Source organism: Periophthalmus magnuspinnatus, chromosome 14 (genome assembly GCF_009829125.3).
Source record: "Periophthalmus magnuspinnatus isolate fPerMag1 chromosome 14, fPerMag1.2.pri, whole genome shotgun sequence".
Lineage (NCBI taxonomy): Eukaryota > Metazoa > Chordata > Actinopteri > Gobiiformes > Gobiidae > Periophthalmus > Periophthalmus magnuspinnatus.
Window position 1 is genome coordinate 12,507,505 of NC_047139.1, and position 27,696 is coordinate 12,535,200.

Below are 27,696 nucleotides of genomic sequence, written 5' to 3' on the forward strand. Positions count from 1 at the left end.
GGTCCGCGCACCTTTTGTCGCACCTCCTCTCCCCTCCTCTCCCCTCCTCTCTCACCCCTCACGCATGCAGCGCGCACGGGGCAGTGGTGTGCTGGTGCCGTCGGTAGTAGTAGCCTATAGCCTAAAGAGTGGGCTGGACCAGGACAGGACAGGACAGTTAACGGGACACATCACGAGGGAACCACCCCCGGCTTCTCCAAGCTCTGCGTGAGTGAGCGAGGGTGAGCTCAAGGAGAGACGCTGCCGCCTGCTGCCGCCGCTACTACCACCACCACCACCTCCTCTATCCTTTGGCTCCATCCACGCTGCGATACTCCTGCCCTGCGCTGCGCTTGAATGGGAGATGCTGACGCGGGGGAGACCTATGCCGTGTTCCTCTTCCACGCTCATTCTCCGTGGCACGCTGTAGTTACACCGTAAAAGTGTCCATTACGCACGCTTCTTCTTCTTGTTCTTTCTGAGATCAACAGACTTTTGCTGGGATTTGCAAGCCTTCTCGTTGGATCCCGGGATGATGTCTCGCTCTCAAGTCTCTACGCTCATCCCTCTCTACTTGGGTAAGTTGTTTTCTGCTGATGAAGCCGGTTTTTGTGGGATAAACCGTGCGCGTTTGACTGGAGATGAATGGAAGAAAAGCGGTTTGGTTTTGACGCACGGGGCAGGGAAGTTGTAGCTAACATGTTGGCGTTTAAACAGCGTAAATAACTACACTTTAGCTTGTTTTTCTGCGTTGTCGAGACTCGTAAAGTTGAGTAAAGCTTGCGTTATGAGGGAAAACTTGGGAGAAATCGTTGCACAGGCTGTTGTTACCTTGAGGCTACCTTTCTGGACCAATAAACAGTATCTACAGCGAGCCCCGGTTTAGCTGATTGAGCAAATTCTGAAGTCATTAGCATCACTTTGCATGCTTCTCAGGTCTTTTCCTTATGTTGAGTGAAAGAAAAAAGGGGAAAATAAACTTACAAACAGCTAAACAGATTTGGAAATAAAATAAAATAAAATAGGGATTTACTAAAAGGTTTTGCTTGGAAAACAGTAGCTTCATGTTTAATTGCTAATAGAAAAAGTTAGCTCCAAGAAGTTATATGCTATCAATTTACACTGTTACATTGTTAGCAAAACATGTATTGTAATCTTATTAGGCTAATTTACCTTCTACTTTAGGCTAATTTGTGGCTGTCAAGAAAAAATAAAATAAAAAGAATGAAAAAGACTTTAATAATATATATTTTTGGGGCTTTTGAAAGAATGTGCTACATGTTTGAGTTAGCTTTGTTAACTGAATTAGCTTTATGAGCATAACTTAGTGCTAACTTTAACAAACAGGCTAACTGCGGAAGAACATCTATATGAAAATAAATCTGTGAAAATGCTACGAATTTGAAGTTATAGCCTACTAGCGTGTCACAGCTTTAACAGTGGCATTTATTAAACTACTTCTGCACTAATCGCGCAATTGTAATCCTTCATTAGCTCCATTTTCATATTTGGTAACCTACACGTGCTGTCATGCTATACGTCAAAGTTGTTGGACAGTTGGAAAGGTTAGCCAAGATATGTTCAATTGTTAGCGCTAAGGCTATTTGTGAGATTACATTAGCATATTTCTTGTTAGCTATTGAAAAATCTAAATTGTGATTAAAAATTAGGCATTTCCTGATTCGGTGCGTTTTTTAACTTATCATCAATGCCATATGTCTTTTCTGAAGTGCATGCCAAACAAGTTGAGCATTTGTGGTTGAATTTTCGAGTTATGGGAAGCAGCTGTTGAGTTTTTAATTAGTTTGAAGAAATATGACAGCGCTGCAAATTGCATTTTGTTCCCACCGTAGGAACTGTCATAGATCTTGCTGGTAACTTATCAAATTGTATTGGCATTGTTTGAAAATTACTGCGAGGCTCTGTTTAAGTAGCTGGATGAATGTAGTAGCTTATGTTTGTTTGTAGCCTTGTATTTAAAGAGTGGGTGTTAGGCAAAATCAACGTAATGGAGCTTTCCACCATGTTATAACATTGTTCCTTCATCAAAAACATGCCTGAAGTAGTTCTATATGTCACCCATGCGTGGTTGAGTAATCTTGCGATCTCTTCCAGGCCCTATTCAAACCCTCCTTACAGTTAGACGTACGATTTTATCCAACGCTCACCCCACAAGCTTACGTCATCCATGCTCAAGCACAATGATTTTCCATAAATATACAAGAGCGGGGTACAAAACAATACACTACAACTTCACATACCTGATGCAATGTGCAGTAGTTTCATTAGTAAAAAAAAAAAGCTGATTGTAAGTTGATTGCACTCTGAAGGAAGAGTGACTTAACATGGTGATCTAAATATGTTATGGGTTAGCAGTTAATACCCCATAGAAGTGTAATACTGCCTCTTTAATTTTCATCATCCTTGCTCAAATTATTCTGCAGCAAGCCAACAATGACATCGATTTGTGTGACATATCAAAGAAAAACTCTAAGCAAAGCAGTTCATTCACTCAAAGACATTATTCTATTCCAAGGACATGTCTTTCATTCCAGTTTACTGGTCGGAAAAACGCCCAGATGTTGTTTATACCTCCGTAATAACACTTCATTTAAGCAGTACGTTCAAAGCCACTCGCGGTATCCTAAGCTTATGTGTCCCTTACGGAATTAATGGACAGTGTCTTTCAGCTTGAGAGCGCCCAACTCGCCCCCCTTGTCCGGCCTGTGGCATTGACGCATAACCCAGAGGTGCATCGTCAGCAATGTTGGATGTTTGTGCTAGCCTGAACTTCTTACAAGTAGCCTCTTTTGACCACAGCAAGAACACGTATTTTAGGGTTTAACCATGTTATAATGTTGTTCCGTCATCAAAAAGGAGTTGCATTTTGCTTCATTCATTTGTTTCATTAATCCTGTTTACAAGGCTGTCTTGTTTTTATCCTCAGAAATTACTGCGGTTAAATTTTCACTGGATTGTTAAATCAGAGGTAAAACTGAAGGTCTTCTGCACAGCTTTAAGTCCACAAATGACCCGTTCAAAGCATTTCTGAAACAAATTGCGCTAATTAAAACTGCTGCTTATCTCAGCATGCCATTCATGTTTTATTTTTTTCCATGTTTCATTCCCACTGCAGCCAGTAGGTGACGTGCTAACCCCAAATCTAAGTAAGGGATGTGAAACTAATGAGAAATAATGTGTTTTCTAAATGCAATATTCAAAAGATAGATTCACAAATGCTGAACCTGATCATTTCTATTAGTGACTAGACCCAAGAACACACAATTATTACAAAATCTGTGTTTTTAACAATAATAATTCTAGCAGCTTCCATTTGCATTAAATGTGATTGGCCCATTGAATGTTGTGATATCTGAAACCCAGCAATAGGAGATTAGCCTCTTAAATTCAAGTGTGAATGCAGCCTTATCTTCAGTGAATTAGCCTACTTACAAATTATTTATTCAAGGCCTTATCTTCTGGCTTGTTTAAATGTGCATATTAAGACAGACAAATACTAGTCATAGTGGTTAGTACTGATATGTGAATAGTAAATAGGCATTTGAACTGACCTTCTGCATGTTTCGCATGTTACCGCACATTGCTCTTTAGCAACGTTGGATCCATGCATGTTAGCTTGAGCTTATTTCATGTTAGTCTTACAAGGAAACAAGTTAACTCTGAACCAGAAAATGCACTCCCACTTCCAAGTGACTCTACACTGTGCTCCGTCAAAGGCACCTTTTTCTAAATTTAACAGTTGCCTCTCCCCGGACCTTCATCTGATATGGCTTTTTTTCAGCCTTAGCACGTGTTTAAACGAACTATCATTCCGGTGTTTTTTTCTGCTGCTACTTTCTTCCGTGTCTCATCTAGGACACAGCGTTGGGGCAAAATATATCCTGCATTAGCGCCTATCCCATTTCCCACTCTCCAGCCCCTGTGATGTCTAGCAGGTACTCGTTTTCGGCTCCAAATACAGAATCAATGAAACTTTGTGACCTTGCATTTTCAACAGGGAGTTAGAAATTTCGGATGAATTACAAAGGCCTAAAATATCGGGTGGGATGGCCTTACCAAATTTTAGGTATTATTATTGGGCCTCCAATTAAATATTGGCTTCAATCCAAAACAGCTCCCCTATTGGATTGGTTAGTTATGGAAAAGAACTCTGTAAAACCAGTGTCCCTTGCTGCATTGTTATATTCACCCATACAATCCCCTGCTAAAAAGTACTCAAGGAACCATATTGTTAAAATATCTCTTTAAGATTTGGATTCAATTCAGACGTTACTTTGGTTTGCAAATTTATTCACACGATGCCCCTTTAGCAGCTAATCATTTATTCCCTCCTTCTCTTGTTGATAAATCCTTTTTGAATTGGTCAAGTCTTGGAAAACGGACTTGTTTGTTGATAAGGTATTTGTGTCTTTTCAGCAGCTATCTGTAAAATTCTCTCTCCCAAAACAACAGTTTTTCAGATACCTGCAGGTTCGCAGTTTTGTTAATAGCAATTTCCCTTCATTTCCCAACTTACCCGAAGATTCTGCTATTGATTCTTTGCTTTTACCCACTTCTCCCTTGAAAGGGTCTATTTTGTTAGTCTATAATCAGATATCGGTTATTCGCTCAAATTCTCTTGACTCAGTGAAGGCCCTTTGGGAGGGAGATCTTGGTGAGACGTGGTCATGAATTTTAACACGTGTACATAAGTCTTCCATATGTGCTAGGCACAGTCTTATACAGTGCAAACTTGTTCACCGAGTTTATTATACAAAATCACGCTTATCCAAAATATACCCCAATATTTCCCCAACATGTGACCGGTGCCACCAATCAACGGGAAACCTTATTCATACATTTTGGCTATGTCCACGACTCTATGGTTATTGTACCGACATTTTTTCAATAATCTCAAGTGTTATTGACAAGAAAATTCACCCAAATCCTTTGAGTGCCTTATTTGGGATTTTTGTAGGGCCACCTTCTCTTTCCAACTCCCAGAGGAACTCCCTTGCTTATATGACCCTTCTTGCAAGGAGGGTAATTTTATTGAAATAGAAGTCCCCACAACCTCCATCATTTATACAGTGGCTCAGGGATATACTCTATTTTCTTAAACTTGAGAAGATAAGATTGACACTTCACGGCTCCTCTGATAGGTTTGCACAAATATGGCATCCACTGTTCCAAATAGTACAACAAATTAACTTCCCTTCTATTCCTGATTAACCCTTTTTTTCTGGAGGTCCTTTCTTTCTTTCCCCAAATTTATCTAGCTATTTATATAATTGCTCATCTCATATGTCATCTAGGTTCATGGGTTCTCACTTCAGTATGTATATTTATGTATATGCATATGTACGTGTATCTATGTGTGTATGTATGTATGTATATGCATGGTCAGGACAACTGACATTCAGGGTATCAGGGTAACTGCATTTTTTCTTTGTCATTTGGATGGAGAATGTTAGTGTGGTGTTTTTGTTTTTGTGTGTGTATCATTGTGTTATAAAAGGAGATTGTGCAGAATATCTTTTTACTTTCTCACTATTTGTGATATGTGAATGTACATTGTACAATTTCTGTATAAGCCAAATAAACAAATTTTGAAAAAAAAAAAAAAAAGAAAGAAATTTTGGATGAATTTCCCTACATCAATTATGAATGCTATCTGACTTAGATCCTCTATGTTCTCATGTTTTCAATTTGAATCTTGAGCATAGACTGTATAAAGAAGTGGACTAAGTGGTGCTACATCACCCATAGCGTTCAGTAGCTCCAATCAAATGAAGCTCGTCAAGGCTCGCAGTTATGGTGTGAATTTAGAGCTGAGTTCTATATTTGGAATTCTGACCACGAGTATCACAGCACAGAAAGAGCCAATCTGGAGACAGGCTGTTGAAGGTAATGCGCCTGTAGTTAAGTGCATGCTCCCTGCTAAGCAAGCGGTGCGGGCACTTAGCAACGCTGTCAATCAAACCTGTTGCTAACACTAGCAGGAGTGACCTGTGGGTTCGAAGGCATCTGATCTGTTATTATTGTTCATATTTTGATTTATGAACAAATTGGTGAAATAAAATACCAGGGTCATGTAGAGCAGGTCACTATGAACATTTAATACCAAAGTGACAAACCTGACAGCAGCAGTTACGTAGAGAGGGGCGACAGTTTTTCAATGTAAAGTGAATTCGAGTCAAAGTTGATGGAGCCAGAAGCGCGCCCATGATCACTTCCTCTTTGGAATGCGGCACCTTGCGGGTTATCTATGTCCATTTATATATATATGTTAATCTTCCTACACAAAATTGTTGGATTGCACATAACGAGAAAAACATCCCCTGCTAAATGTTTAATGTCATACTATGGATTTGTGGAACATTCTAGAAAAGCTTTAACATCTCCACCAGAAAAGTTACATAATGCATATTTAATTTGAATGTGTTTTATTCTTTACATAAAATGGTAGTAGAAGCTCGTTGTCTAATACGAAAGTTGGCAGTTCGAATTCCATCCAGTGGTTCCTCGACATAAAGCACTTTGAGTGTCTTGACGGTAGAAACGCACTATATAAATATGACAATATGCCATTTTATAATACGTAATCAAGTACAATTTTAGTTTATGTGACTCAAGAGATCAAGGATTATTGGGGATTGTTGAAATCATTAATTTACGTCAAGATAATACATTTTGAAGTCCAAAATATTGCTTATGACGCAACAATCCCACAGCAGAATTTCCGCCTAAATTACGATATTATTTAGAAACATGAGCTGCAATAAATATTAGAATAAATAGTTTTGCATCTATATAGAGTCATGAAAGCTATTTATTCAATCCTCTCAGTTCAAATTTGATCGTAATACAGAAAAATAACTAAAAGTACCCATGACAAATCTTGAATCCCCCAAAATGATCATTCTAGCTATCATTTATTGAACCATAAGCTGATATAGTATAATTATTAACCAAACACTGTTGCATTTTTTGCCTTGGCCTCCATAAAATTCTATTTATCTACCTTGCGTTGTATGAAGACTGATGGGCTTTGGCTCTGGAAAATCAAACACTTTCCCTTTGTTCAGGTTTGTGGTGTTATTTGGTCATGCCTTTCGCTCATGCTTGTTATTGACCTGCAAAGCTCACCAAAGCCAGTGTGAGGAAACAGCCCACAGTCTTGCTCTCCCCCCTGAGCTCCTCTGGGGCTCTGGTAATGCACGATGTAATGATACTGTACACACAACATGGGCAAGGATGAAAGTGGAGCTGCCCAATGGTTTCGCCTGATGTTTCTAGTCCTTTCAGTGAAGCCCAAGGAGCTCGCTTTGAAAAGAATGATGATGTTTAATAGACAAGTTTTAAAATTCTGTTTGATGCTACTTTCAGTGTAAGTTATTTGTGAGCTGGTTGTGAGTTATTACTGTTGTGTTCTGTAGACTATTAACACTGAAACTGTGGCCATACAGTATCAGTATCACACTACTGCAGAAGGAAAAAAAATGAGATAAACTGATGGATTGGTTTGTACTTTTTATTGTATAGCGACAGTAGCTTAGTCGGTGGTTGTCCTCTGGTCTGAAGGTTGATGGTTTGAATCGCGCTCTTGACGTAAACATCACTGGGTGAGTGTCAGATCCAGTGACCCACAGGTCAGGTGCGATTCCAACTTCCAAAGATGAATGCTGTTGTTATGTCCTTGGGCAAGACACTTAACCCACCTTGCCCCCAGTGTCTGCGTACACTGGTGTATGAATGCGTGTGTGAATGGGTGAGTGGTTCCTTGATGTAAAGCGCTTTGAGTGCCTTAAAGCTGGAAAAGCTCTATATAAAACTGTGACCATGTGACCATGACCATATAGGCTATCGGGCTCAAATCTTGAACAGAAGCAGATATTTTGTTTGGGCTGACCAGCTGACTAAGTATGCATAAAGAATATTTGCATAAAGCCTTATGTGAACGCTTAAGTCCAAAGAGGGTACTGCAAAAATGTGACTACACTGCTCTTTGGATTGTGGATGAGTTTGTACTTAATTCAAATTAGATCATTTGAGGGAAATGAACAAAATCGTCCCAGAAATACTGGCAAAGCTTATCGGCCATTGGTTTGTTTGGATTCTAACCAAATGGTATCGACCATGAAAAAACATGAAAAAAATCTCAAAATTTTCATTGCACCTGTGTTCAGTTTAAAGGTTTTGTCCATGACCTTTGCCCTCTAAATCGATCTCATTCTGGACTTAAGGCACCATGTTGCGAGGCTGTGTCCATTGAATACAGCTTGTCGCCTCTGTACGTCTTCCCGGGGTCACTGTTGTGTGGCAATTCTGTCAAATATGTAGCAGCCCATTTGTCATCACAGTGCCATGGTAACCTATATTAACCAATATACAGTTATTCAGCAGCCATGTTTTGAAAAAAAAAAGAAAAAATATATATTAGATATTAATATTATATTTAAATAATTTCCTTTTAGATAATACAATATTTTATAGTAATAGGTGTGAAATAAGCATAATAATTGTCAGTACTTATGTCCAAATGGTGTATTGACACACAAAGTTTATGTGTAAATCATGAACTGTGAGTTCTGTGTGATGCTGCTTGCAGATCTAATTGTTGCGCTACAACTAGAGATGCCTAACCATGGGCATCACACTTGTCCATAAAGTCACAGCCTCTTTAATCAGATGCAATATTAGAGTAAGTTCAAGAACCCATCACAAAAAAGAAAAAAAGAAAATGCATGTCCTTCCTCATGGCACTGCCCGCTCCATCCATTCCACCACCGTAAACTTCGTCCGCAAATTAAACCCAGCTGAATAAAACGCACTGGGCCACAATTATTTTTTCTTCTTAATGCAAACAGTTCGTTCTCTGAGAGCGCTGGCCCAGAAAGCTTTGAAACTAATGAAGCAACAACATATTTTGGGTGGTCTGCAGTCTGCGTTGTGCTGACTCGGTCCAATTCACCTCACCACCTAGGTATAAAGACTTCCAAGACATGCTGTGCGGAATGCGATTATCTCCCCTACAAACTGCCTGCTCTCCTGACCTTGAAAACAAAGGTAATTTTTTCTGCTCTCGAGAAAGATTTCATACAGTTAAAAATGCTTCTTACGCACGGACTTGGTTCATTCTGAAAATATAATGAAAATGAATGGATTTCCTAATTGTCAGAGACGGCTTGAATGACTAACATAGGAATCGTGCCCAGTGGGATGAAAAGCGAAAGAGGCTTTGTGTCCAGTGGGTCATGCAGAAATGCCACTAATGCCCTTCAAGCATTTAGTGGTTGAAGAATAATCTAATTCATATTCTGAAATGTATTTGATTTTGGATAATTATAAATATTGTAAATGGGATTCAGTTTTCAATGCATCTTTGAAACTCCAGGATCCTTCACGTTTGAGAGATGTTGGATTGAAATGACTGCTGGACATTACAATAATACAACACAAGAATAACATGTAGGGTTGATATTGACTATAGAAATTCTTGGTTATGACATTATCAATATGGCTGTATGATCCACCCATATATTTATCTTCATGATCCAGCCATATATTTGATCCAAAGTGCACTGACAAGTCAAGAAAAGTGCTAGTAAAGTTCATATTTTTGTGTGTAAAAGCAGAGTGAATTCACAATTAATTCCCAAATCTCTCCAAAATCTCCAGATAACTCATTCCATACCTTCTTCTTTTCTGCCGCTGTCCATATAAATAATTTAAAATATGACAAGGTATATTTATTGTCTCCCATGAAAGGTGCTGATTTTTACCGATTTCTTAATGTGAAAAACACAACTAGCTCATTTTACGGTTTGCAGTGGTCAAACGTTATTCCTCACTTACCTTATGAATTAAGCAGCTTAACTAGCATGATGTATTTAAATTGCTAAACCTTCAAAGAAAAGTCAGGACTAGTTCAGAAGATCATAACGAGGATTGTGTGATCACTATCTAAAGGCGATAAGAGGTAGATGTGCTAAATGTTTAACTGATAATTGAAGCTAAAAAAGAGCCTTGACAGCCAGCGCAGACACTGAACATTCGTTATTGCAGGTTTTTGTCTCATTCACTGAAATCATTTTGATATTAAGGGCTTATTAAAGGCACTGTACTTGATTCTTACGGTCTTAAAAACGCAAAAAGCAGCTACCCAAAGTTATTCCTCACTTACCTTATGCTATCCATCCATGCTAATTATTCACCACGATGAGTTCATGAACGCTTTTCATAACTCTCAGATGCTAGTGTGGAGTTTACCGCAACAGTGAAGCTAATAATAGCTAGCATGCCAACTGTGCACTTGGTTATTGGACAATAAAATGCTTTATAATTGGCTGCAAACGATACACAGCGTTCTTATTTTTACCTCAAGAGTCGTTCATACAATATATCTGTACTGGGGCAAGACTAATTTTGCTTAAATACATGGAAGAAATTGGTTACATGCTCATTAAGGAATTGTAGGCCTTATAGTTGGAGGTTTGTTCTGAAATTACAGTAAAATACAACTTCTTTCCTCTCTAGAAATGGATTGTTCTTCCACCACCAAAAGATTTTTTACTCAGAGTTTTCTCATTTCTGAAAACAAGGCTTTGATGAAAATGAATAGATCTCCTAATTATCAGCGACGGCCTGAACGACGAACATAAGAATGGTGCCCAGTGGGATGAAAACGAAATGAGGCTTTATCGTCCTTCGCACACTCCTTCCAAATCTATCCTTCAACCCGTTTCTATCTCAATCTATTTTTAGCCTACTTTTGTTGTGACCTTTCGGCTGCTCATTTTTTCATTGCCTCCTGTCCCGTTCACCGCAGAGAACTATCCTCAAAGATCAGGGGGAGTGTGTACCTCTGTGTCACCTGATATGGTCTCGTATTGTATCCTAGTGTGAAGCTTCATTGAATTGATCACACACACTACAATGAGCAGAAGTCACTGTGTTTACAGTCAGAGTTTAACTTTAGTATGAGAGGTTGAGGGTTCGATGACTGAACCCAAATCCCAAATACCGTTATCTATCAAGCATAAAGGCTCTGTACAGTTTTGCAGTGTAAGTTATTCTTCACTTACCTTATGCATTTAGAGCATTGTAATTACTCACCCTGATGAGACTGTAAAACATGTTTTTAATTGGATGCAGAAAGCACACAGCAGACTTCTTTTGACCTCAAAAGCTGCTTATACAATATATCTGTACTAGGCCAAGGCCAGTTTTGCTCAAACACATGGGGAAAAAACCCCAAAAGGGCACTGGGAATACCAGATGCCACAAAGGGTCAGCAGTAGCTCTAGTTTAAACTGTCACTGTGTCCTTGCCTTGGCTTCTGTCAGTCTACCCTAGGGCAGCTGTGGCTACCCCACCAAGTATGGAATAATGCAGGAAACTGTAAAGCTATATTGAGAGCCTGGAAAAGCTCTAAGACAAATGCATTATATTAAAATCTGATGCATCAGCTGAAAGTTAAGTTTACTTTGTACCTGCAAAAAATATGTGTTGGTTTTACTTATTTATTGTGGATATCTTGAAGGTAGTAAAAATCACATACAGCACCTGTAATACTACTAAAAGTATGATGAAAATTTCTACTAGTGCAAAGAATAGGTAAAATATAGTTTTTTCCATCATATATCAGATATATAAGTTGATATAGTAGGCCTAGTTGTCGTGACAGGCCTAGCCCCAATAGGTAGATCACAGCAGATTGTTTGAACGAGCTAGCTGGAAAAGTGTTGTGTCTTCACGATCCACATGCCAGCTCTTCTTTGACTCAGCAGAGGTTCACATTGGGCCATGGCGCACGTTGGCAGCCCCCCGCGCAGGTACCCATCACGTCACACTCTCCTCACTGTCACTACATCGGGACAGGAGGGAGAAGGGAACGCTGAGGGCTGTATTGGAGCTGATGTATAATACACTAAGACCAGTAGAGAGGAGTTTTGTTGTGGGATGTTTCTGCTGTTGTCGCAGCTTAAAGGGACTGTATGTGAATTCATGCCACCGTATGCAACCAAGGGAGACGTGACAGGAGCAAGACGGCGCAGAATGGGTGAGGAGGAAAACAATGTTACCTACATTACAAAACAGTGAATGTTGTTGGTCCCACATTTAAATAAACTATACAGAGCCAGCATTCTTAGAGTTAGATTTTTTAAAATTACTAAAATCACTTACTTAACCTGAGTTGCCAGTGTTTTAACCTGCAGATAGAGAACACATACAGGTTTTCTCATTCTCAATATGTGGACAGGCCATGCCTCATGTTAAAGCTCAGAACCCTCAGAATTCACTCTGAGCTGCAGAGGCTGCACTAGCACTGATTCATGATTGGCTGTAGGTGCTGGGGTTTACGTGGTGAGGATTCAGATCAGAGAGAGTCTTTTTACATTTAATCAAACTTGATTTCTGCATTGAAACTGGCAACCCAAATGTGACACTCGTGTGAGGTTCATTCTGCTTTCTGATCGGACAATTGTCTTGAGAAACAAAATATCAGATTATAACATCAATAAACAGCACGTAACATCCAATGTTTTTGTAATTAAGAATCAGCATTGTTATCAATTGGTGCCAAGATGCAATATCATCAATATCATGCAAAGTATACTTTATTGTTTTGTTAGATCAGATCTACTAGATGAGCAGTGTGATTCCAGCTCCCGCAGATGAATTCTATTGTTGTGTCCTTGGGCAAGACACTTAACCCACCTCGCCACCGTATCTGCATACACTGGTGTATGGATGTGTGAGTGGGTGAGAAGTTCCTTGATGTAAATCACTCTGAGTGCCTTGGAGGTGGAAAAGCGCTATATAAAAATGTGACCATTTACTATGTCGTCTGCATTTGGCCCGTCCTCCAATCCACTGGGAAACCAGTGGGTGGTACCAAGTATGGCCAGGTACCAATCTCCTGAGCTTGAGCAAGGTCATGACAGTATATCTAGATAGAGAATACTGCGATACAAATACAACGAGAACATGCAAACTGTGCCAATGGAGTTTCAGAAACTATTTCATTCAATATTTGTAAGAAGATGAACCACAATTTTGTGACAAGTTCTGAAATGTGATTCTTACATTTGTTTGTCAATTTATATTCCAGTCAATTCTACTGGACGTGTTTAGAATGTGAACTATAAACAGAATCGTGTTACTAAAATGTGAATCGCAAATCTAATCACCATCACTTCTGAGAATGCTTGTCAGAAACATTCCAGCTAGATATTTTTTCCTAAATTGTTCAACTCTAGAACCTACGAGAATGTTAAATAAAGTTACTGATTTCAAACCCAGAAGTATGGCCAAAATGTAATATTCTGATAAAAATGGATTCAGTGTCCTTGAGTCAGAATGCGCTGACGTTTTAATAATATTCCTGCATACTAATCGGAGCGCCTCAGATTATTTTTTTTCTTGACCTTAAAAATTTATTCTGAAAGCAAGTTTTAAAAAATCTGGTGTTGACTGGCTGCACAATAAACTGCTATCCAGTGGTCGAAGGTAACAAAGTGAAAGTAGAAAAGTACTGTACTTAAGTAGAATTTTGAGCACATTTTACAATGAATAGTTTTTACTTTTACTTCACTACATTTGAGAGCAAGTGTACTTTCTCTTCCAAGAAGTTTTCGAGTTCAAGCTTCAGCTTTGAGCAAACAGAAATAAATACACACACTTCATAAGAAAAATTAAGACATTGACTCGCATGCCTCCTATTGACCAAATATGTATCATTTTTGAATCAGTATCTCTACATTTAACACTTAACAACACTTGCGTGAAACATGTTTTACTCTTAAAGTACATTTTTAAACAGGCACTTAAATACTTTTACTTAAGGAGATCTTTTTATTTGATACTTTTACTTGAGTAATTTTTTACCTCAGTATTTGTACTTGCACTTAAGTAACAGAATTGAGTACTTCATCCTCCACTGCTGCTAGATAACTATACAATGTTACTACCATTGTAATTGAAATTGTATGTCACCTCTTACTTGGCTCAGCTTCCCTTGCTGTAAATTTCTTGAAGATTTGGAAGAAGATGAGACACACTTTTGGAACTTTGGAGCTATCAGATAACGTTAGTCCGCATCACACTGGAGACCGTTGAGACTGTTGTAAATTTGGGGAGAAATTCTCATAGGCTGAAAAAAGTTTCTAGTTATATTTATTTATATTACAGAAGTCAATGTGATAACTTGTCCTAGAATTCATCAAGAGAATTGACCAAGGCCAAGTTTGATTAAAATGGTTCAAACTGAAAGTGTGGGTGTCTATCTTTTGAAATTATGCTCAATCTAATAAAACTAAAATCAAAATATTATGACACCAAATATGTTTTATTGTGCAAAAAGCTGTCAGCAGCCAAATTTCTCGTCACATCACTAGCATGCAATTGCCTCAAATTTGACTCAAAGCTAAATACAAGTGCACATAATTTGCTCCTTCCAGTGCAACTATTGTTTTTGTTCCATCTGGCTGTCAACCCAGCACGGCGCGGATTTCTGCTAGCTGCCAAAATCTCAAAACAAGGTACGTTATCCGCTACACCAATTCGCCGAAGAGCTTGTCACTGTATTGTCTGGGCGCTGTAGCAGAATTAGCTGTACGTTTTTGTGTGACAGCTAGCATATGACATGTGGTTCTGTTCACCGTGTGTGTGGCTCGGCGAGTGAACGAGGGTTGTTTTAATTAGTGCATCGTAGCTCGACGGAGAGGGGGGCGACTTTAACCGGCTGACAAAAATGAGTGTGACACTGCCTCGGACCCTCCCCCATATACCCCCCGTCCTCTCCTCTTCCTCCTCCTCCTCCTCCCCCCTTACCGTTCATCACAGTCTGTCCGGCCCATCATTCTAACTCTGCGCTGGTGCCAGGCAGATGGTCCACTGCAAAAACCAGATGAGGTTTTAGTCAATGAGGAATGAATGGTAAAAACTAGAAGCTACGCATGTTGTAGACTAATATATGATGTAAATGAATGTGGGAATGCAGGTTTTAATTGACATAAGGCAAAACAAACTGAGGGACTTATTTGTATGGCAAGTTTGGTTGTAAATATTTGGCTTAAAAGCACTGTACTTGAATTTTAGGTCTTAAAAATGTGAGAAAAAAAACAAACAAACTGGCTAGCTCATTTTTAACAATTTTTATGGTCCAAAGTTATTCCTCACTTCACTCTAAAAAAAATCCTAGCATCCAAGTTATTCACCACAATTAGTTTATAAAGCACGTTTCACAAGCATCAGAGGCCAGAGCCGAGTTTTGTTGTCATTGTAATGCTAACAACTAGCATGCTAACGCTAACTTCATCGATCACAGATAAAATGCTTTACAATTAGATCTAAAGGTCTTAATTTGACCCTAAGAGTTACTTTTACAGGATATCTGCTGGGGAAAAACAAATGTTACTTTAGTTTATAAAGTAACATATTTGTAGAGCGACTCATTTGCAGTTCAAGGTTTATACCATATTGTCAATGTCAATAACAGGGCTTCACATTTTCCATTTGCCCATGCTGCAGTATTTCGGAATATTTGATCTTAATCTACATATACGCTATAATTATCTTTGTATATACTTTTTTTTTTTTTTTTTTACATCAAGTGCAAATAATGTGTCATTTTGTCAGTGCCAGTTTGCTGCTGAAGAAGACCTCATAGAGTGAATGGTTGATCCATATGTGTTGATTAGCCAATTATTTTGCAATGCACAGCTTGAAGGCAGGATGCACGTGTCAGTACAAGTATCACAATGCAAGCAATGTATGTTGTGTCTTGATATAGAAAGTAATATGTAACTGTGTGCAAGTAAACATTTACGATGAAAAATGGCTGTTTTTCTTTGCATACATGTTTGTTTTGCTATACGGTCAATTTATAGATTTTGGTCACAGTAAAAGTGGATGTAGATTCATGATTAATACGGTAATATTACAACAATATTGATTTAGCATATCAAGTAATGTACAATGTGTTTTATTGAACAATACAATATGATGAGCCAGACTTATTCACAACTTTAATGAGTTTAAAGAGGGGGTATTATGCAAACATTGTTAGCTCTTCAGAAACATGCCTAAAGAGGTTTTATATATCATCCATGCATGTTTCAGTAACTTTGATCTCTCCTGGGCCCTATTCGAACCCTCCTTATGGTTAGCTGTAAGATTCTGTGCAATGTTCAACCCACAATCCTATGACATCCACGCTCCCACATGACAATCCTCCATAAATATACAAAAACATGTTACAAAACTGTACACAACAACTTGACAAACCTGATGTGATGTGCAGTAGTTTCATTAGCGGGATGCATGCTGTCTGTGGTGTGATATTGCTCTGAAGGGGAAGTGACTTAGCGCAGAGGGGAGGGGGGGAGCGTCAAAAATTAAAGTGAAGCTTATAAAACAAAATGTTTCTTGGTGAATCGAGCATTTTCAAAACAATAAAAGGTAACATGGTGATCTATATATGTTGTGTCAGATGTAAAATACCCCCTCATTAACATCCATTGACTTGACAATATTAGCCATTCTTAGAAATTAGTTTCTGTATCTCATAACTACAATTGGGTCTATATATGTAAAGCCTACTGAGCTGCGTAGGCTACTTTTAGTAAATGTACCACCAAACTACATTCTGGTCCATTCCCCAAATAGTTAGCAGTTTATCACAGACTTCTCCAGTCCAGCAAGTCTAATTTCAGTCAACACCAATATAGATTTCAATTCAAAATCTGTTGTCAGAATACATTTTTATTTGAATATCATCTTTTTAGCAATACTTCTGGTTTTAAAACTGTGTAACTCTTCCAAAATTCCAAACGAGTAACTTTGATTAACATTCTCGTAGGTGGTAAGACTAAACAATTATATATATATAATAATAGGATTCTGTTCAAAGTTCTCATTTTAAATACGTGTAGAAGAATTGACAAAAAAGACTGAAATATGAACTGACAAACTAATACAAGAAATAGGGCAGGGTACAAGGTTAGCAGTTTTTCTGCAGGATAAGACAGGCTCGTTTGTTGTTTGTGGAGGAAAATTATGGTCCTTCAAAACTTGCAACATTGGCGATTTGCTAATTGCATTCATTAAAATTGCGATTAATCTTGCAGCTGTAGTAGGTGCATAGCTGTATACAACTATCTCCCTGCATGTAAATAGAACAGCCATAAAATATCCAAATGATAAGGCTTTGTGACAATCGAAATTGTTGGTCTGTCACTTGTCACTATTCAAATTTACATATGATAATTGGAATCTCGGAAAATTATGCAGCTCGAAAAAATTTAAAACTCACTTCTTGGACACTTTGCTGATATGTTCTCGCTTCATGCTCTTCTCAAGGTGTCCCTGAAGACTGGTTGGGATATGATAAGCGCTCCCAAACAAAATCTTTTCATTAAAATGAGCAATTAGCAGCGCATCCTGGAGGAGCTGTCATGTAAGTAAGCATACGGTTGCTGTGTTTAATCTGCACGCGGTAAACGCCCCGGAGCCTTTTGGCGTCGGCATAGATGATTTCGTAAACAGCCGCTGGCCTGTACGGATTGCAAAAGAGACTCCCTGTAGCGCGTGGATCTGTGTGGAAAAGCCGTAGACGTATTAGCAGTGACAGAGAAGGGGACCGTGCCCAAGCTATTCTGTGAAAATGAGGCAATTTTGTCACCCGCTATTTTCGGGATGATATCATTTAGAGACAAAAATCAGTGCGGAGCTGTATATTTTTTCCATTATACACCAAGAATTAGTTGTCTTTTCAATAGGATTTGCCAGGGTTGAAATAAAATAGGCATGGAGTTACAGTAACCAGTCAGAGAATATGTAGCAGTACTCGAGAAAAGTATTGACTAAACCTGTGTTGCCAGTGCCTTAGCCTACAGATAGAGGTCTCGTATAAGTTTTTCCTCATTCTCAGTATATATGGACAGATCATGCTTCATGTGAAAGTTCAGAACCTCCAGAATTTACTCACTGAGCTGCACTAGCGCTGATTAATGATTGACTCCTGGGGTTTAGGTAGTGACGATTCAATTCAGAGTCTTTTTAGGTTTAAACAAAATGGATTTCAAGCATTGGAACTGGCAACCCAAATAAAAAGACTCAAATATTCAAATGAAAATCTTACATACAGTTCCTTTTAAAAGTACACACCAAATGTAATATCTGTCAGCGTTGTATTTCAAAGTGTATGTTTCACCCATTCACATTACTGGAAACACACACATTGATTTAGCCGGCTGAATTGTATAATGTGATTTTGCTTCTCTCCTCTTACTTGCATTCAGGTGCGGCTCTTGTTCTCAGACACTCTGTGGACGTCTGCCAGTGTAATGCTTATTCATGGTGTCACATATCACCCACAGCTCGGAAGCGCCTGTTTTCTCTCCCAGCCAGAAAGTTTGATCAGCTGAAATCTAGGACTGGAGGCTTTTAGTCGATTAATCGGTCAGTCTCTTAGCGTCTTGATGTTTTAATCGACCAAAATTTGTATTAGTCGACTAGTGTTGTCACAGTAATATATTGATACTAAAGAATAGACTCTATACTGATGTAGATACACAAATTATCATTTTAAAAGCTCTTTTTTAGATAATATTGTACTATTCAACACAAAGTTACTATTACTATAGACTATTTATATATATACCCTGTTACATTAATTCTGATTAAACTCACGATGAAGCTGTTCAGGAAAGGCCAAATTTGATCCAGTTATGTTTTTTGTTTTATTTTTTTTCCAACATTGATACTTGCTTAAATGAGTATCAAGTTTTGATCATAGCTTTAGTATCTGATTTTCAATACTTTTGACAAACCCATAGTCGGCGAATCATTTTATTTAGATTATAAGGATTTATAAGGGACAACAGCAGAAAGGAGAAGTTAGTGAGTGAGTCAGCTGAAGATTTGATATTTGGTATATTTATATGTAATCATTCACAGGTTTAATCTGTCTTAAAATATTTCCTAGTGCTTTTTTATCAGCATAAATAGTTTGTGTGTTTTTGTGTTTCTGCATGAACTCCTGTGCAGGTGTAGTCTTGTGTGTGCAGTTAGATACAGAGCGATGTGTAATAGTTTTTTAAGAGCTTTTGTCCTGCACCCTTTTTAGTCGACCAAGAATGGAAAATCAGATACTAATCGATACTAAATCTAATATCGAAAGTAGATACTCATTTGAACAAGTATCGATACTAAAAAAAGTCACATTCACAGAACACAAATTAATCTTTCCTGAATAACTTTAGAATGATCTTGAGCTGTATCAGAACAAGTATAAGACACATAGACTAGTATATGCCCATGGACCTCCATAGAACCTACCTGGACGACCAAGGGATTACACAGATGACAATATAAAAAGTACTACGATTTAATGTTGGACATCACATTCTATTCTTTAAAGAAAGAGTGTTTTTCATTGGGGTATCGGAATCTGTAATGAGTATTAAGTCTATAAGTTTGAAGTTTTAGTATCGTGACAACACTATTCAGAACAGATCTAATTATTTAGTTTTTCTGGTATTTTTGTTTGTGTAAGTAGAATATATTCCAAAAAGATGTTTCTCATGCTGTCATAGAACAAAAGCAAGAGTTTACACCTTGGTTTGCGCTTGAGAATTGGCCCCGCTGTTCCGCTTTGCAGTAATGAGGACCATATGTTCCCAGTGTTTTTACTGCGAAATGTAAGCTTCGTGTTCATTTGCAAAATATTTGTCTTGCGGTATTAATTCCAGTCCTGCAGATTTATGGGCTGTTCGTTCAGGCATCAGGGTGCATTGATTTTGGAGGCTTGTTTCCACTGCAGTAGTACAGCACGGTGTTGGTCGGTAATGGTGAGATTTCCCAACGAATGTCATTCTGTTTTCTACACAAGGTTCTAAACACGCTCTTTGTTATGGTGAAGATGACAAAGGATATAACTTTGAGAAAAAAAACTGAACTAGTGCATTTTAAACTGTTTGCAGCGGTCCAAAGTTGACCTCTCTAGTTATTCCGAGCATCCTAATTACTCACCGTGATGAGTTTATAAGCATTTTTCACTAGGGGTGGACTGATATTTGCCGATACTGATATTTAGCTTTTAAAATCCATAGCAAGTACCTCAAATTTAAGTAAAGACTAGAGAATAGAAACTAGAAATTAGAGCAGTCATGGTAAAGCTAACAACCACTAGCCGACTAACATGCACTTCCTCTGATTATCAGGCAATAAAACACTGGGGTAAGCGAAATTTGTTTTGCCTCATCTATTTATAAAGCCTATTATTGTCCAAGAATCGAGAAATACGTGGTTAGCATGCTAGCTGTTGTTTTACCGTGACGCCAACACTCGATCTAGCTTCTGAACGTTGTGCAAAGTGTTGAAAATGCACTGTTTTTTTTTAATGTTTACAAAAGATCAGGTACAGCCCCTTTCGCATTTTACGCACTGCACTTTTATGTTTAAATGGCGCTCAGTCCTGCTTGAACGTGAATGGAACAAAACAGAAACTCATAGATTTTTGTTGAAGAAACTTACTTATTAAAAAACAAATCTATTTATTGAGGTTATAGGTCCATTAAATATTGACTTGCTTATCAGTGCACAGAGACAGCATTCACACCCGTTAGGCCGCTGGTGCGCTCCTTCTCATTAACACTCCTCTTGATCGGCGAGCATGAGGGATCAGTTTTGACAGCTCTGTATCAGCAGACGAGATGCTGCATTATTGTCAGTACCAACAGTCCCAGACAGTCTCCATCTTCGAAAAACCCAGCCAGCGGAATGCGATTTATTCCCGCTTTGGGCTGTGGACTGACTGATGCCGAGCTCTCCAACCTGACACTGGAAAATCAACGATATCTGATCGATCTGACAACGCCGCTGCGGGCTGTCGCAAAAGTACGCTTCAAAGTGGCGATAGGTAATTAAATGGGAAGTTATCGCAGATCTAACACGTGAATACAGTTACGCCACGTAGTTCATTATAAACAGCCAAGGGGGGTATAATTTGTTGGAGACGCACGGAAGATGAGATGTAGTGTCATAATTTCTATTTGCCTCATTGGGATTTTTTTTTTTATATCTGAAATTTTAAAACTAAATGAATACTCTAATTAATTTCAGTGATATCGATATTTTGAATTGTCTTATTATCATTTACAAATGTTGGTTCTTTTTAAAGGCAATAAGTTAAAGGTACTGTACGTGATGTTTACGGTTTAAGAAATGTGAAAAACAGAATTAGTTCATTTTTAATGGTTTATATTGGTCCTCACTTACCTCATGCATTCTGAGCATCCTAATTATTCACAGTGTTGAGTTTATAAGCAGTTTTTGCAGCTTTCAGACACTCCAACTAGCATGCTAACCTTGCACTTTCTGGTTATTGGCCAGTATAATGTTTTATAGACCTCAAGACCTGCTTATATGATATATCTGTTTTGGGGCATGTTCTGCTCAAATATATGGGAAAAAAATTGGGTACTGGCCCTTTAAGCTATTGTCTTTTTGAATTTATCCTGGGCAACTTTTAAAACCAAACTTTTCTACATTATTTTTCATTATATGTTCATTTTGATTATATATTTCATGTTCAGTATAGGGATTAAAAAAAAAAGAAAGGTAAATCCAGGATTTACATCATTACACACAGATTTAAATCAATTCAACAATTAATCAATATCCTATTCTTGCTCAACAAATTAGTTTTTTTTCTTTACCTCATTCCTTATAAATTGATTGTCTCTTTTGCTCATTTCTAACTCCACTTGAAAATGTTAACTTCGATATGTGTGAGCCATGAAGATAATAGGTTCATAAGAATCTTTTAAGACTCGAAACCACTTACAAAGCCGTCAAATCAAAAGTCATTACTTCACACTCCACGGAACAGTGAGTATTTTAGCCCGACAAGCTAACCCTTATAAAAGCAAATGAATTCTGTATTGATGCGTGCACGTAAATTGCTTGGTGTTGTAGATATAATTAATAGGCTTAGTCTTGTGTGCATGAACTGCGGAGGAACTGAATGATTTGTGGGTACTCGGGAGGGACTGGACGGTGCTATTAACAACCTCCAACTGGCCAGAGACTCAGCAGCACTGCGCCTATGCTTTTCCTAAAGAAAATGCTTATAGAATGAATCGATTCTTTTGTGTTGAGCAAAGGAAATCGAGTCACACATTAAACCAGGGTTAGGGAACAACAATGTGTATGAAGATGTTTAGCTAGTGATACTATGTTTGTGTAGTTTGAACTCTTTCCAGGTCTCGTCCAATGGGATTTCTATACGCACAAAATGTACAGTTTCTTCTTTGCAAATAGAAAAATGTTTTAAAAGGTAAGGTAAGGTTAAAGCTAAAACTACAACTATACCATACTACTCATTCTTTATGGAGATGGACAAGTTTTATGTCATACTGTGGAGTATTATAGCCAAAGGAACAACATTTCCATGGAAACAAACGGGTGGAGGTTCCTGCTCCACCTCAAGAGTCAGTAGAGGTTGTAGTGATGCAAGCCAGCAGAATTCTTAGTGCAATAATCACCAACCAAAAAAAAACGAAAAAACAACATCCTTTTATTTTAGTCTATATTTGAAAGAATGTGAGTTTCAACATTAAATCAAAGTACTTTATACATTGATTTATATTACCATGTGTAATTCCTCAGTCGTCCAGGAAGGTTCCATAGTGGTCCATGGGTGTATACGAGTTTATGTGTCTTTTACTTGTTCTGATACAACTCAAGATCCTTCTAAAGATATTCAGGAAAGGTTCATTTCTGTCCTGTGAATGTGACTTTTTTAGTATCACTTCGTATCTCATACTTTTGCCAAGCCTATACTGTTGTAAATATGCTGTCACCAGGTTACAGGTGAATTCTTAATTGGCAGATTCCAACATTCCACAGTGTTTTTTCCTCATATTATTGCATTTTGTCCTCTGCTCATCTGTTGTATCTCTGCCTTTTATTGAGAACAGATCTGGAGGAACATAGGTTAACCACTAACATATGGCCCTCCTGCCTGGTCTGATCCTTTGAAGTCTGCTCTCCGTGGTTGTACGCGTCAACGCTGGTGAACGTGCCGGTCCCATGCTAATACCCCAGCGAAATCCATCTTCTTTGGTCCAACAGTGAAAAATATAACCTGCCAATCGTCCGAGTCCAGAGTCGTCCATAACGCATTATGTGCCGCTCAATGGGTTAATGATGCGGTCATGCGGGCACTGTGCTGGAGACATGAGGAATCATCCCACCATAGCAGGACAAATGAGGGTCCATTGTTAGCAAACAAAAGACTCCAAAAGACATTTAGATCAAATAAGATGATAGAAGTAATTACAGAATCTTCTTTGTTTAAAGGTTCAATATTACAGGAAATTGACTCTTGTGAGCTTTAAGACCTCCTCAAAAACAGATCGTGTTTTGTTTCATTCAGTTCAGGTTTAAGTAACCCTTTATTATTAATTTATCTACATCTCAAAAGCTGAAAACGCTCTCTTCCACCTTGTGATGTCATGAAGTGGTAGTTTTCAGGTTAGCAGCTACTTTTTACCTTGTGTTCAACAGAGACTGGCAATCCCAGGGCTGAAATCATCTAAATGATTATACTGAGGGTGTATGGAGTTTAAAAACACAGTGGAGAACTTTCTGTCTTCCAGTGTTTTCCGAGTGTTTTCTGTTTGAGAGAAAAACACAGCCTAAATATGCAGGGATTGTGTGTTAAACGTGTGAATGAAACAAAACACAACTCCACATATTATAACATAGATCAGAAAATAGCGTAATATGGGCCCTCAGAATGTATTGAGACCACAGAAAACAGATTATGTTGGGTATTTTGCATTTCTACTAGCCTTTGGTCCCAGTTATACTCCGGTTTAATCAAGATTTAGACTTGGTATAGACCTGGCAACAAGTTTTTTCAGAGCTGCTGCGGGTGTGTCAGCGGACGAGCGTGAAAAGTCTTCATATCCAAAGCCTTCAGTGCTCTGTGGATCTTCTGTTTGTGCGAGAGAGGGGAGGGGGTGGGTTTGTGTCACCGGAGGAGCGCTACTTTCATAAATACTGTAGTAAATACAACCATGTGTATTGTCCAAGGGTTTTTGGCCATTTTTTCAGACGTTTTTGTGTGGGTTTAGCTGCTGAAGTCTGGCAACCCTGTTTGGTATATTTCTATTCAAATCCAGATTTAGTCTTGGTCTAGACCTGGTTTAGTTCCAGTATTCTGTCTGGTTTATTTATGTCCCTGTTCCTAAACTTCATCCCCTTTAATGACCAATTAGAGCAGACAATCCCTCTGGACACTATTTAGCTAGCACCAACCTAATAACAAACGGCATCCGCGGTTTGTGGATTAGCGCATGTGCAGAGTGTCTGGGTATATCAGCGCCACTTAACTCAAGGTTTAGTCTCAAGTTTTTTCCCTCTTCATCCTCTCATTGAATACCACAACACACACACACATCTATACCACAAACACACACAAACACACTTCAATATTCAAAACAAGATCATCCAAATTCTAGGCCTGTCAAGATAATTACTATCGACTTATCATTCAATATATGATGTCTGGAACATCATTTTTGGGGTTCAATATTTATCATTTCTTATTACTAGTAGGGAGCTTTATTGTAATTTTTCTGTACAACAAAAAAGATTTGAGCTGCAGAGGGTTAAATACATAACATTTATGACTCATAGATACAAACTAAATGTACTTAAGTATTTAATTGTGGTATTTATTAATCACAGTTATGTTTTGTTTTAACCATATTATATATTTAGAATATTTTTTGGCGATAATTCTACTCTGGGGTAATTGTGTCAGTGGCATAAATTTGTTCCAACATTATCATTTATCGTCTATATTTTCTTCAACAATATATCGTACTTCAAAATTTGTTATCTTGACAGGCCAAAAACCAAACCAAATACCCTCCCATTCCATCTATGCCTTTCTTTTCTTTTCCTTCATTACAACATGATGTATTCTTTCACTTGGCCTTGCTTAAATAAACGGGGGGTCTTTCATTAGAATACCGTAGATTGTAATTTTTAAGTGCTATTCCGCTTTGTCAGTGCCCTTATGTTCCTCCCATGATGTTAAAAACAAAGTGTAACTAATGTTAATTACACCCACTATCACCGAGTCATTAGCGGTCCCCCTGAGCTTCGTGCTAGCCTCACTTTAGCTCAAACTAAATGACTTCCTGATGTTAGCGGCTAATGCAGGTGCTGTTATTCCCTTGTTCTCTTTTGTTTTTGTCATCAGTTGTCTCACCATTGTCTATTCCTGGCCCCTGTACCTAACTCCTCGCACGGGCTGACAGGCTAACAGCAGTGTGCTAGGCTTGAAATAAAAAGGGATGAAAAACAAAAGGTTGCTATATAGCTGCTGTGGCTGCTGGGAAATGTGGCGTTTAGGAACAGAGGTGGCAGCTTGTAAAAAAGAGACATATTGTTGTTTGTACAAAGCCCGCCTGTGGTAAAAATGTGACAATGTGATATAAAAACTGCAGGCTTAGGATTTCGAATCAATATCTGTCTATTGTGAGGAGGAACAATACAAGAAATCCACTATAATGTAATGCGTGAACAATAATGCGTTCTCGTTTAATCCCCATGACTACGGCGACTGACATTGATTTTACTGTAATTTTGTACTTTTTCGCTACGATGATTGTTGTACTGATTTTTACTGTATTACATTTTGAACTATGTAGTACACGGAGGTGTCGTTTTTCAAATCTATTTTACAGTATTGGTAAGTCCAGTTCAGTACATTATACAGTTGTCTCGAACCCCCAGAACAGCTCTTGAGGTCAAAAAAAGTCTGCTGTGTACTGCCTGCATCTAATTATAAAGTGTTTTATTGTGTGAGAATCAGGAAGTCTGCGGTTAGCATGCTAGTGTTAAAAAAAAACACTCATAAACTCATTGTGGTGAATGATTAGGATGAGGAAGTGAGAAATAAATTTGGATCACTGTAAACTGTTTCAAATGAACTAGTTCTGTTTTTCATGTTTTTAAAGATGGTAAAAAATCAGAGACGGTGCCTTAAAGTTGCATAAGCAGATCTTACATACTGTATTCATAAAAAAGAAAGAAAAAAGAAGTACTGACTGTAAATAAATACATCACGTCACCTTTATCTATGTAATTATTTTATGATGATCCAAAGCAAATATTTTAATTAGCACATGGTCACTTAACCCTAAATACGTAATAAGTAATCTGCAACATGGGATGTATGAAAATATGCGAAAAAAATAAGAACTTTTTACTGAAACAAAGAACTTTCCTGATGCTGGGTAGAAAACCTATACTGTCAAAATGGGTTGGTAATGATGCCAGTTTTGTCCAAATGTGGAAGCATTTGGAGATGGTCACTTTAAAACAGTTAAGATATTGTCTCAGTGGTAAATCCAATCTCTTACAAAAATGGGAAAATGCTCCGAAAAGGGTAGTGGTGTAGTTCTGATTGTTGTTTCCAGCTTGTTGGAACAGCTGCATTTGAGTTAGAATTATTATGCTATTAATTTGCTGATGTAACATGCTATGTTATGCTATTGTTCTTTGTTTTTTTAGTTTAGTTTTTTTTGGTGCATTTGTATAAAGCAAAACATGTTCAATAAAAATAATGAAAAAAAAAAGACTGAACTGAAAATATGCAGTGACGTGACCTTAATGTAATGAAAAATGACATAAGCACATACAGAAGTGAAACAATACCCAAAAGTGATAACTATTTATTTATTTTATTTATTTACTGTACCTGATTTCTACCGTGAAAAAACTGTCTCTTGTTAAACGGTTTGCAGTGGTCCAAAGTTATTCCTCACTCATCTTATGCACTCTGAGCATCCTAAATATTCACCGCAATGAGTTTATAATCACTTTTCACAATTCCAGAGACACAGAAAAGCTAACAACTGACATGCTAACTGCGGACTATATGCTAACTTCCTGATTATTGTACAATAAAAAACTTCGTAATAAGATACAGACAGTACACAGTGGATTTATTCAAGAGCTGCTTATACAATATATATCTGTAGAAAGACAAAGACGAATTTTGTTCAAATACATGGGAAAGAATCTGGTACAGGCCTTTTAAAATCAGACCACTTCCCAATCTGAATTTCTTTGATGTTGGCATTGTGTAAAATGACATGAAATAATGAAATACTTTGTCACTTATGTTGTTACCAGGCTAAACATCAGTCTGTGAACCCTGTCTGACAGATCCTCTCATGAACACTTTCCACATGGCTGCACTCCTGACGCCGCACAAGCTACTGTTAGCATTAGCCGTAGCCAATTAGTGTCTAGACATGCTTCCTCTGTGCGCTGCTTTACAAAACTCCTTTTTAATGAACCACTATTTCTTCAGCTCTTTCCAGTTTGGTTCATTTCTGGCCAAAGTTTAATTTGCAATGTTATACAAAGGCACGACACTCTAGAAGGCCTGCCAGCAGAAAGGATAAAAAAACATCCAAGAAAGAGGCGAAGTAAAAATTCAGGAAAGTGCATGGGATAGTTCAGTAGAAATTTGAAAACAACATAAAAAAATAAAATAAAAATATATATTATACAATAGATATCTGGATGCTAGGGTAAAAAGATAATAAACTAGGAAATACAAACAAGTTATTTGGATGAACTAAGGCGTTATAATGTTGACTTCAAGCAATTTGAACA

The 27,696-nt window shown here is 38.0% G+C and overlaps 1 protein-coding gene across 1 annotated transcript in view; it reads left to right on the forward strand.

The window, feature by feature from the left end:
- Positions 1-221: 221 nt before the first annotated feature.
- LOC117380907 (CXADR-like membrane protein) overlaps positions 222-27,696 on the forward strand; it is a 149,841-nt gene continuing 122,366 nt past the window's right edge. Inside the window, exon 1 of the mRNA XM_055226765.1 lies at positions 222-557. Within this exon, the coding sequence (XP_055082740.1) occupies positions 512-557 (46 nt within the window). The 5' untranslated portion in view covers positions 222-511. The remainder of the gene's footprint in view (positions 558-27,696) is intronic.